The sequence below is a fragment of the Pyxicephalus adspersus genome, chromosome 1 (assembly GCF_032062135.1).
Source record: "Pyxicephalus adspersus chromosome 1, UCB_Pads_2.0, whole genome shotgun sequence".
In the NCBI taxonomy this organism is placed as follows: Eukaryota; Metazoa; Chordata; class Amphibia; order Anura; family Pyxicephalidae; genus Pyxicephalus; species Pyxicephalus adspersus.
Window position 1 is genome coordinate 39,957,706 of NC_092858.1, and position 12,240 is coordinate 39,969,945.

The 12,240-nt window shown below is 40.1% G+C and overlaps 2 protein-coding genes across 2 annotated transcripts in view; one reads left to right on the forward strand and one right to left on the reverse strand.

Annotated features, from left to right (window-relative positions):
• Positions 1 to 3,741: 3,741 nt before the first annotated feature.
• Positions 3,742 to 9,642, forward strand: DDIT3 (DNA damage inducible transcript 3). Its single transcript, XM_072407423.1, has 4 exons — positions 3,742 to 3,898; positions 7,007 to 7,049; positions 7,830 to 8,006; positions 8,671 to 9,642. The coding sequence occupies exons 3-4, from the start codon at positions 7,863 to 7,865 to the stop codon at positions 9,166 to 9,168; spliced, it is 642 nt and encodes a 213-aa protein (XP_072263524.1). The 5' UTR covers positions 3,742 to 3,898; positions 7,007 to 7,049; positions 7,830 to 7,862; the 3' UTR covers positions 9,169 to 9,642.
• A 657-nt stretch (positions 9,643 to 10,299) lies between these two features.
• Positions 10,300 to 12,240, reverse strand: part of MARS1 (methionyl-tRNA synthetase 1) — a gene marked incomplete in the record, with an annotated part of 16,821 nt that continues 14,880 nt past the window's right edge. Inside the window, 2 exon segments of the mRNA XM_072407410.1 lie at positions 10,300 to 10,564; positions 10,971 to 11,075. Of these exon segments, the coding sequence (XP_072263511.1) occupies positions 10,412 to 10,564; positions 10,971 to 11,075 (258 nt within the window).

Consider the following 12,240-nt stretch of genomic DNA (forward strand, 5'->3'; position numbering starts at 1 on the left):
AGGACTTTTTAAATAAAAAGAAATATGTGCAACCTAAATAGCATTTAAAAAGAATCTTTTCCTGGCTGGAATTAATACAGGGTGACTGTACCTTAGGCTATGTACATGTCAGATGATTCTTGCCCGATCTGAACTATCAGGCTTTTCTTGGGCGAGAATCTGACGTGCACAGCGGTCGTCCGATGTCGTTCATGTATCCGTTCATAAACCAAGTGAAGGAAGGAGAGCGCAGCAGGGCACCGCTCACTCGTTCCCCCCTCTAGATAGAAGAGAACGGTGCTTATTCGCTCATCTATCAGTCGTCTGTTGCTGGGAATTGTGAAAGATAGTCTCCAAGGACAATACTTTAATGTCTGTATGCAACCTAAGTTTTCAGCTTTGCCCTTTGCACGACCCTGCTGTATGATACCATTTTTAACTACTTTAATCTAAAAAATGATTGTGTGCTGGAAGACCATGCGTGTTACCTGCATGTGTTCAGACAGTTGACAAGGCCATGAGTTTGACTAATACTATGGCAAATAGAATGTACAATTATAGCGTAGTATTGAGTCTTTTCTTATATGAGAGCAGCTCATCTACTCACCACCAAATCACCTTACATGTCTCCTAAATATAGCCATCAACAGCCCACCTAAGGCTTGTTGGACAGAGTTGGGGTGCGGTTAGTACTTTCCAGGTACCCAAAATCAACCGCTAAGCATTTCATGGTGTTTTTTTTTACATATTTGTTCATTATTATTTTTTGCAATTATCCTAAACAGGAAATTGAGTGGTGTAGGAAGCAGAAGCATATCTCAAAACTGCAGATCAATTTCTTTACAAATGCATAAAAATGCAAACAAGCCCTAGCCATCCCTGATGTAAGCCCGCTTCAGATTAATAAAGTGACTGTGTCTCATCAAATAGGTCAGGGTGTCAGAGTAAATACCACTAATATCAGAATCCAGCATATACATTCATTATGTTTGTAGTCGGTGGAAGATGTGTCTCTTAAAATGGTGGAGTAAGTGATGAAGTTTTATTGCTATTAAAATATAAAAATGTTCCTGAACAGGCCCCAACACCCCTTAGGGTAGGGTTATTATGTGCCCCAACCTTTGCTGGACAGCTTGGCCTGCATGTTTATGTGGAAAATAATATATAAATACATACGTGAAATGAACAAGACATGAATACACTTAATTATATAATTCCCTCTATCAGTGATAATAGTAATTTGACCTCTAAACTAATATGTGATGAGCTAAGAGATTCAGTTCTTATTACACATTTAGCAATTCAAAGTCTCAGATAAATATAGAATTCTTTGTAAGGTGTGGTATGAGTGTGAGAGGCAGTGTGTTGAGCAGGTTCTATTGCAGCAATATTCAAGGTTGTTTCAAGGACAATGAGGACACTGATATAACATTATTTGATCAGAACAAAATACATCACTGTCTGTACATTGTCAGTGAAGTCACAAATTGTCTGGTAATAAATTGAAAAAATAAATGTATATAATGAGAAGAAAAATGTGAATTTTATAAAACTTAAATTAATGAGAAATGAGTTTCATATGATGTTATTGTTGGTAATTGTAATTTAGAATTAAACAGATCACATCTGATCTCATTAGACACAGTGTTCTATCTGGAAATAGAGAACGATCTGGACACTAGAACCTGTGTCCTCTCAATGCTTGGAAGGAACATCATTTCATGATATATTTATATACAATTTATAGTTTATGTATAATACAACACATAAAAAGCTCATCCATTGGATGTTCAGTTAGGTGGAGCACCCGGTATCAAGTTAGCACACTTTTTTATTGATTTGGCTGCAAGTTACAGGGCTGTGCTTATTGTAAGATATGATATGTCCATGTTGCTGAGCACTTCACTGATATAATGACATATTTTATTCTGTAGAAAGCTATGGATGTCCCATGGAGATTTCCCTTCCTGGTGACACAACAGGTAAGGAGAGGAAATATTTCTAAGGCTGAAAGAAATTCTCTCAGAAAGTTACAGGAGGAGAAGTTACCGTTGGAAGATTTTCCTTCTATTCTTCATGGGGTGACAACCAAAACATCTTTAATTTCTCATCACTTTTGGAGTGTTTATAAAGACAAATAGAGGAGAGAGTCGGGTTATTGGAATACCAGAGAGGAGAAGGTTACAGTACTCCGGACAAGGGATGATAAGAGCGTGTTTTGTGGTTTCTGGAGACACTTGTATTTTAGGAACAGTCGATCTGTTGTGTTCTTTGGAGAGGACAATCGGGAGGTGTGACAATGGTGTAACAATATTGGGTATTTAGTAATCTGGTATGGTGGATCGCTTAGAGATGTCCTTGAAGAGATGTCTGTAGTGATGAAATGATCACAAACTACTGTATTGTGTTGGGTGACAAGATGACTTTGACAAAACTGACAAGCATTGGCATGGATCGCAACTCTCCCCATCAGGCAGGGGTGTAGTTGTAAAAAAAGAAGAGGGAACACGGTTATTGTGAAGGCTATGCATGGCAAGTGTGCATGCGCATCCTTGTTATGTAAACGCCTTATTCCTGAAAAAAGTGAGGGCATGGCATGCCCATGTGTGCCCGCCCCACTATACCCCTGCCAGCAGGGGAGAATAAATCTTAGGCTACATACACACGTGCAATAATTATCATTGGGGTCAAACGATTAACGATATCGGCCTATAACTGGTAACAAAAAAAGTGCACAATGGTCAACAACGACAAATGAGGAAGGTCGCTGGAAACGAATGACCGTCCCGGTGGATTGGATTGGGCGACGATCATTCGCTATCTACTGTGTGTACTGTCGTTCAGTGATCGTGAATTGTTCTGCAGTACACTTTCTCCTGTACACCTCACTTCCTGCATCGTTCAAACGACCGTATCTAGCGTGCGTACACTACTGGTGGATTATATTTGAATGATCATATCATTACAGCATGTACAGAATTGTGCACAATACAATCGTTCAAAATACTCGTGCATCATAGTTGATCGGTGTGTACCTAGCTTTGGTGTCATTCCACCCTCCTCAGGGCAGAACATTTACCCCACGGGAGGGTCCTGGGTCAGGATCATAAAGCTCCTTTTGTAAATGTGGGTAGTTTGCCCATTTGTTTGGATCCTAGACCCCCTGGCTCCTTATTTTGATGTGATGTAGAATTATTTTCTGAGTGTTGGGCTGTGGGAGGTCAGGAAGCTGGCAGTGCAGTGTAATGTCACATGATGACCTGGACATGCTGCCAAGGCTCCAGCTTATGTAAAACGTTTCTCTGTCACTTATTAAGGTCATGTTATGTTTATGGCACATCTGCTGCCAGGATTTGTAGTGGACAGTGGAGGGGTGAAGCTGGCTCTCCAGCTCTGGAAGTCCCCGGGGTTGGCTCGCTCAGGATTGGCCACTGTTTGCCAGCAATTGCATCATTCTATATGAGTCATGCTAACTCGTGACTTCCAACGGGACACTTCCGCATGACAGCCTAACCCAACCCCTACTCTGCCTCGCCCCCAGAAATAAAACACACCCCTAAGTGCGTGTCAAGCCTCGCTTTCATTCCTGAGCGTAGTTTCCCATTGGTTTTCTTTATTTTTAATCTAGGACGTACTAAAGAACGTCAATGAAGTGGTGCCGTAAAGTGAGAATTTTAGCTCACTTCGGATTGGCTGAATCTGCAATCTGGTCACGTTTCTTGTCTGAGATTTTTCATTGGCTTGAGCAGCCGGGTATATAAAGTAGGGTTCCGGCGTTTGTCCTTCAGTCGTTTTGCTGGAGTTGCAGACGATGATTAACATGAGCTCAAGGTTGTCAGCCGATCACCAATATACCATCACCCTGCGCCGCCGCGGTCACTGCCCCTATCATCAGAGAACAGACCCTACGTGGAAAAAGGTGGGTGACACCCCCATCATCCATTCTACTGGGTGCTGGATAACTGTATGTGGGCCAATGAGACATCAAGGATGTGTGTTTATGTATGTGTGTATTATTATATTATATGCATTGGTATGGAAGCCCATCTACCAACCGCTCCATAAATGTAGTTGATCTGATAGTTTAAATATGTATCACTGTCTGTATTAGTCTGTCATTTGCAATCCCTATTTAATGTACAATATGCGTAATGCGTAATATGTTGGCGCTATATAAATCCTGTTTAATAATAATTAATAAACAGGATTTATATAGCGCCAACATACTATGCAGCGCTGTACAATAAATAGGGGTTGCAAATGACAGATGAGTACAGTAAGTGATACTGGAGTAGGAGAGGAGCCTGTTCTGAAGAGCTTACAATCTAGGAGGTGATAGTTTTGTTCTATATGCAGATTTGGAATAATTTGCCCATTACATTGTACAAAATCTGGCCAATGAACAATTTTCTTGGAAGTAGTTTGTGTTAGGAGAGCTCCTGATTGGTTGGAAGTCAGTGGGGAGATAGATGGCAGGGTGGGCATTGGTTATGTTTAGCATCTCCTAGGAAAACCAATAGGGATTGCCTGGAAGGAATCCCACCTGTCCTATGTCTGCTCCTCTCCAGCCAATGTCTGCTCCTCCGGTACTTACCTGAAGACCTTCTCCTATTGTTCTGTATAGTATCTACAGAACAATAGGTACCTAATATTATTATACAGTTATTATATAGCACCATCATATTACACAGCGCTGTACAAACTCTATAGTCACTTCACTATCTGTCCCACAAATGGGCTCACAATCTAATGTCCTTACCATAGCCATATTTTATTAGCACAGTTTTTGGAATGTGAGAGGAAACTGGAGTACCCGGAGAAAACCCACACAAACTCCATGCAGATAGTGGCCTGACCGAGATTCGAACCTTGGACCTAGAGCTATAAAGTGCTAACCACTGAGCCACCGTGCTGCCCTACCTAAAGAATCTTGATAAATCCTTTAAGTCTGTTTGAATGATTTTCCAGTTGCATTGTTTAGGATTGGTTAGGTGACCGGCATTATTAAATGATGCAGCAGCAAGGAAATGCCTTTGTTTTCTAAATCGTCCTCAATGATGCTGCTGACTTGGTAGCACTTGGGTTATCCTCAATCTCTGCTTGTAATGCTAGCCAGCAGCTCTACAGTCTGGGAATGAATTCCTCTTCTATAATCTTCATTATTTATAACATGGTGTTGTTGTTCTTCCCTGCAGCAGAATCGGGATCAGTTTTATGTTTTTATGTATGTTTGTTATTGGTGAGTTGTGCTTTGACTTATAGATGGATCAGTTAGCCGTAGCCGTTAGATTCCTTCGTTGGATCAGTTGTTGCTTCATTTCAGTAAAATGACCCTTCTATGGAAGTTGTCCATTGTCAGTTTTGCATGTTTAGAATGTATAGAGTTGCTTTCATATGTTAACCTCAGCAATCCCGCTGATCAAGGCCTATTGTAAGAAATGGTCTTCTCGGTGCTGGTTGTGTCTAGACGTAGATGGGAGGATCTCTCTGTTCAGATCAGTGTGTGATGGTTTTGGCAGCTCGGACTCTTCTCCCCCCTTCATCCTCCTCAGCAACAGGAAATTACATCTTATGTATGCTTTCATCTGGAAAGTATGGGATTTGGGATGTATTTGAACATGTCCTTGCCGGAGTATCTGCCGGGATCAACCCGGCTGTATTTCTAGGCTTGGTCAGTCAACAAAGGCCAAAGATCAATAATTTCCAGTATTGTCTTCCAAAAGTAAAGATCTCCTGCAGCTTAACCTTTTAATTAAGTTAGATTGAGTTGTGTACAGTGTGTAGTACATTCAAACTGTTTACTTTGATTTCTTTTTTGCAGTGTTTCTCAACTCTTTTTACATGGTGGGGGGAACCCCTTGAAATACCTTTCAGGTCTTTCGGGAACCCCTGCTATGATTACTATGCTCACAGTACATTAGTGTGATGGTTAGTGGGAAGAATGTCACCCTCAAGCTGCATACACACCTGCAATTTTTCTCCTTGGAAAGGATCTTTTTCGATCCTTTCCAACGAGAAAAGACTGCACGATGCATCAACGATGCTGTACATACAGCACCGTTCATGCTCTATGGAGAGGGGAGGGGGAGAGCGACGGAGCGACACCCTGCTGCGCGCTCTCCCCTTCCCTTTCATTAGGATCGGCCGTCGTCCATGGATCCGCCAGGACGGTCGTCGGACGATGGACGACGACCGACTGTACACACAGCAGATTTTCGCCCGATAATTGGCCGATACCGATTATCGGGTGAGAAAAATTTGCCGTGTGTACGCAGCTTCACCGATAGCCAAAAAGATGATTGATATCAGTTTAAGATAACTGCTCATTTCTCAAGGACCCCTAGCAACCTTGGTATTCCACCAAATTCCTAACCTTTCCTGACCACAGCTGTGTGACCCTGCCCTGGTTGTTTAATTCTGTTCTTCTTGAATACATCCAACCCATGCTATAGGTATTTGCCTATTGGGAAATAAGACGTCAGAACAAGTGTTTATGTAAGCTAAAATAAAATCTAGTACAGTTAGTCCCCGGGTTCCATACAAGATAGGGACAGTAGGTTTGTTCTTAAATTGAATTTGTATGTAAGTCGGAACAGGTACATTATTTTAATGCAATTAGGATCGATGTTATTATTAGGCAGCGTGGTGTCAGTTACTGTATAAAATCCTTTTATGGAGCCTAGACATTATTTATTTCTAGAGCAAGCTGTACTTTGATATGCAAAAAGAAGCACCTGCAGAGTTTCTTGATCATTAAAAAGTTACATGATGTTGCTGAACAGGGGCAAACCCTTTGCTCCATCAAGCCTCTGTCCTGCACAGGAACCAGAAATATTGTATTGTATTGGTTGCAGTTATCTGAAGGCACAGCAAAAATCTTGCTGGTTGTAAGACTAGGAAAGTGATGGCTGTGTTTTTCTTTTACAGTTTAACTGAACACTAGGAGTGAAATAAATGTGTTTATCACTATGCTTCAATAAATACAATGTGCAGTATTTATATACTTGTTCTTTTCCCCTTCTTCTAGTGTTGGAAGAAGAAGACGATCTTTATCGATCATCACACCTGAGGTAATAAAAAATGTTTTGCATTAACATTGGTTTGTGGACAGTTGTAATCTGCAGAACATTGGTGAGATTAGGTCAGCAATGCTACACTAAATTCCTCCCAATAGTTCGGCTCTTAGCATTGTCCATGTATGTATTGGTAAAACCACTCAAGGGATCGCAGGAGGCCGAGAGCTCTGAGAGGATTTGGCTTTTAATACTCCTTTAAGACTCCTGCACCTAATAATGGCAAAGGAATAAGCCTGCCCCTTTGCCTCCTACACATTGCTGCTGTCAAATAAGGCAGCCTACCCCAGGGAGGGGTTACAGGGAGTGGGTGGTGGGTGGGGAATGGGGTGTGGGCACTTCGGAACTACCAAAAAGAATCCTACCTGTCTTTGTGGCCTTTTACTGCTATAAAACTGAAAGCTGCTGCAGGTTCATTCTGACACCGTTCTATTGACTTTTTAACCAAGGGTATTCTTGGGTAATCCTAATCTGGAGTTTAGGAAATATCATTGGATTGAAGTGTCAATCTTATATAACTCATTTTTGGAATGTATTAGCTTTGACATTTTAAATCCATAGGTTTTTAGGAGTCACTATGGTTTCACCATACAATACCGCTATTGCACAGAAAGTTCTCAATTATTTATTCTTCCAAAACAAACTTTATAGGGTTTTCTACTTTTTTTTTTTTTTTTTTTTTTTTTTTGGTCCAGCCACACACGTTCTGCAGAGAAAATTAACCATAAAGCAATGTTACAATTTTGCAAGTTCTAATATTGTACTTTACTTTTGCAGTGAACCAGTTTTGTGCAGCAAGACTGCCAAAAAATGATGGCAGAATCTCTGCCATTTCCTGGCTCCATTGGCCCCTTGTCGGGTCTGGAGCTGGATGCCTGGTATGAGGACCTACAAGACATCCTATTCTCTGAAACAAAGAATGCAGGGGTTCTCCAGACTGATGCGGACAAGCAGGTCAGTGCTGCAGCTTTTCCTCTCTTCATGCTTGGTGATTGGTGCCATCTCAGTGGGTAGACCTCTGATCATGTCACACTTAATCGGGTGACTTATTACCTGTTCATTTGACAGCATATTTTCAGTAACAAAATCTTGGAAACTTTTTATTAACACCAGCTTCTAGTAGCTTGCTGGACTTGGTTTTTCTTCTTTACCTGTTATACCTTGATTGTAAGAAATTGAAAGTTGTCCCCAAAGAAATGGTCAGAGCAGTGAAAACTTGTGGATGCAATACATTGCCATGGTTTTTAAAGCAGCGAGGTCATTTTTAAATATTACGTGGAAAAGCATCTGCACTTAATTGAAGGCTCAATCGACCCAAATAGCAGTCAGACATAATTTTAGGAGACTAGCAATGGTGGCACTATGTTTTTGGAAATATTTGAGTATCTGTATACTGGATCTCCTAGCACTTTTACTGTATGTATCAATGACTTTCCCTATGACCTTCCCAAGTCAAAATAAGTGTAGAAAAGTGGGTGCTACATGTAGTCAGAATATATCTGACAAATAGATAGTGTTCAGGTATAGAGATCTTGCCAAAATCTTTATTACATTTTATTTTGGGGAGTTCTTGTTCCTTGCAAGTGTTGCAGATTGCTAACCTTTTGTTTTTAAACAGGGCTTGCAGGTGGAAGGATTGGACAGCTCGCACTATCTTTGGACACTGGAGTCTGTAAATTCCCCTTTACCAGTCAGTTTCACAGAAGAGGATGTAGTTGCTTTGGAAGCTGTAGCAGAACAGTTACCGTCTGAGGTGTTGGAATTCCTAAACCAGGGATCACAAAATAACTTTGATATTCCATCGGCCTCTACTGAGGGTACAGATGTCCAACAAGATGGAGCTGTAGAGGTGGACTCTAGCTGCAGCAGCCCTCCATCACAAACCTACACAGAAGATGAAGAATCAAGTGGCAGCCAACCGGGAACAAAGAGAAAGAGGAGCTCCCAGCCAAGAGGAGGCAAGGTGCGTGCTAAGGAGCAAGAGAATGAGAATAAGGTAGCTTATCTTATGGCAGAGAATGAGCGTTTAAAAGGAGAGATTGATCGTCTCAGTATGGAAGTAGAGAAGACACGGAAGGCTCTTATAGACAGAATGGTGAATCTTAAGAAGGTTTGATAAACTGATAAACTGAAAAGAATACAAACTGCTTAGTGCTGCTTTGTAAAAAAGCATGTAAAGATTGCATGGCACATTGTTTTGTCATAAATGGGAGTGTTCTGAATGTTAGCTGCAGACCGCATGGTCGGATAGCAGTGACTAACAGGTGGACTTGTGGGAACAGCCAGTGTCTTGTATTGTATATACCTTGTAGTCTTACAGATGTAACGTTTATATATATATATATATATATATATATATACACATGAGTAGAGATGGTAACTTGCATGATTATGTTCTGTAGTGTCCTTTTTATGTTTTATTCAGTAAGGTGTAAATGTGCAGTAACTCATAAAATGACTGCACCTTGCACTGCAAAGCTAAACTGCAATGTGGTTGCTGTGACTTATTTCACTTTATACCTACTGAATAAAGCCTTATTTTTTAATATATTTAACTTTTATACTTCCAAATAAACTAAATATTATCCTATATTCTTGTCTACTGTTTGTCTGTCTGCACACACTTATCTTTAAGTAAATATTGAATAAAGTTGACTGAGGCATTTTCTCCATTCTGGTAATGATTATGCATTCACCTGTTTTTTTTTTTTTTTTTTTTTTTTTTATATATAACCATCAATGCTACTGCTGCACTGTGTGAATCTAAATAACATTCAGAAGTGTTGCCTGTTGCATCATGATGTCTTGGATAACCTGAAACTTCTTTGGTGATTAGGACACCTGGATATGCTTTGGGCTGGGACCTAGCCAAAACTATAATAAATTCACCCTTTCAATCCCCAGGTATTACTCATTACTGGTAATCTACCTTTTATGGTCACGGTAACTGTCTTTTTAAATGCAAAGTAGCTTTTTGAACATTGTTATTCACTTCCCTTGTGGTGCAAATGTGGTGACACATGCAGAGTAAACTTCACAGGATCCTCTGGGGAATGACATGAAGAGGTAATTGGTGTTGCTATAACACTGTTCTATTTATCTCCTGCCTGCTCTAGACTGATGGTTAAGTATTGAGCAGTCACCTCTTTCCTTAGTTACACACACTCAACAAGCCATGCAATCCTTTGCAATACATTACAGTAATCTCTATTTAGATGGCAATATACACTTTATAAACCACAAACAATGATGTTTTTATAGTTTATTTAAAAACATGTACCCATTATATTAACTTTCAATGCTGTGTATACACCAAAATGCCACATTAAGTACAGTGCCATCATATTGTAGTGCAGGACTCATTTCTTTTTCTTTCCTTTTTGAGCAGGTGGCTCTGGTGACTTTCCTTCAGCCAGTGCCAGGTCTTTTTTCAGCTGCAACAGCTTCTGCACCTCACTGGTAATGAGTGACTTTTCTGCACCTTTACTCTTCAGCTCCCGCACATGATTGCCCTAAGAAGATACAAACCAGACTTATTTCTCAAAATATAGAGCAGATTAGCAATACACTTACAACAAAGATGTTTTTCTATATCCTACTTAATACTGTTTCCAAACTTAAATCAAAACATGCACCTGGTCAAGTATCAAAAACCTCCTCAACCACACAGCTCCATTCTTTACTGTCAGGGAGACAAACTTACTGTAAGCATTGATTTCTAAAAAAGAAAATCACTTCACTATAGTTAGAAGCAGTACAATGTGAAAAACTAAATTATCCCCAATTTCTTTCTTTTTGGGAGTAGGTCAGTTTTGTAAAACCCTACAACAAATTGTGAAAAATGCCATTTTCTTTCCAAGCTGCAAGACATTTTCGACTCAAAAATGACAAAAAAATATAACGCCCCTATGCATTCACCTGTTTCTCCACAGCCTGGGTTAGCTCCTGTATCCTCTGGGGGTCACCAACTTTTGGTTGGATGGTGACCTTGATAGGCTCTGTCGTTGGGGCTGGTGTTTTTACCTGTGTAAAATGAAGTATGGTTAGATTTGCCAGCAGTTGCTTTATTACCTTTAAAACTTGCAAAAATCCAGTCCATATGCACCTTTAATATCACCATGCCCTTATTTTAACAAGGATGTTTTTGGCTAGAAATACACTGACACCAAACGACCAACACTCTCAATACTTGTGACCTTCACAAATTGCCTGAATGGGTTGGAACTGTTCTCATATTCTAGAACAATCATGTAACAGGCTATTATATTTTCCCATTAGTTAAATACATAGCAGTTCTCACCAAATTTTTCTCATTTTTATTTAATTTCACCAAGGCACCAGCAAACTGTGTAGGCATGCAATCCTGGTTTTGCTCTATGCATTGACACAGTGTTATGGATATACCAGGGGGGAGAGACATGGTAAATGTACTCATTTTGGATCACACACACCCATAGCAACAACAAATGGTTCTGTTGACATCTTCTATTAAAGAGTTAATAAAAATTTGTTAAGCAGAATGTGCACATCAATAGTGGATTCAGACATGTGCATTTACAATGATTAGAGGGGGGGGGGGGCATCTAGTTAGCTTTTTTTTTTATATAAGCAAGTGCACAAAATTGTAACTCATAGCCTTCAGAATTTCTGTTTATTTGACCATAAAGGAACAAAGTTGTTTGTCTATTACAGATTATATTGTGTTTTGCAGATCTCTGCTGATAGTGTATTGGGAAGGTACATAATATGCAGGATGATACTGTAAACTGCAAGTTCTTCCCAAAGTCAACAAAGCAGTCTTTTATAACTTAAATAGATAAAGCTATGTATGAAAATGCCTAACGCTCAGTTCATTGACGGTTGTAAGAGTAGTTACCATTTCACAACTGCATGTAATTGTGGCCTACTGTCAGTCGCTACAAGCATCTGAAGAATGCACCACAGTGACTTGTAAATATTTGACTACTCATTAAAATCACCTCTGATCTTTGATCCAGGTGGCAGGCTGTCAACCTGCCAAAATCTCCCTGCGTGAACCTAGCCTAACGGAAAAGTGGAAAATAGGCAGACATGCATTTTTAGCTGAGCATGCAGAAATACCTGCTCTTTATTGTCAGCATCCAGCTGATGGACGGAGAAAAGAAGCATAGAAAAGAAAGAAAACACATCATCTACGTAACAATTTAAA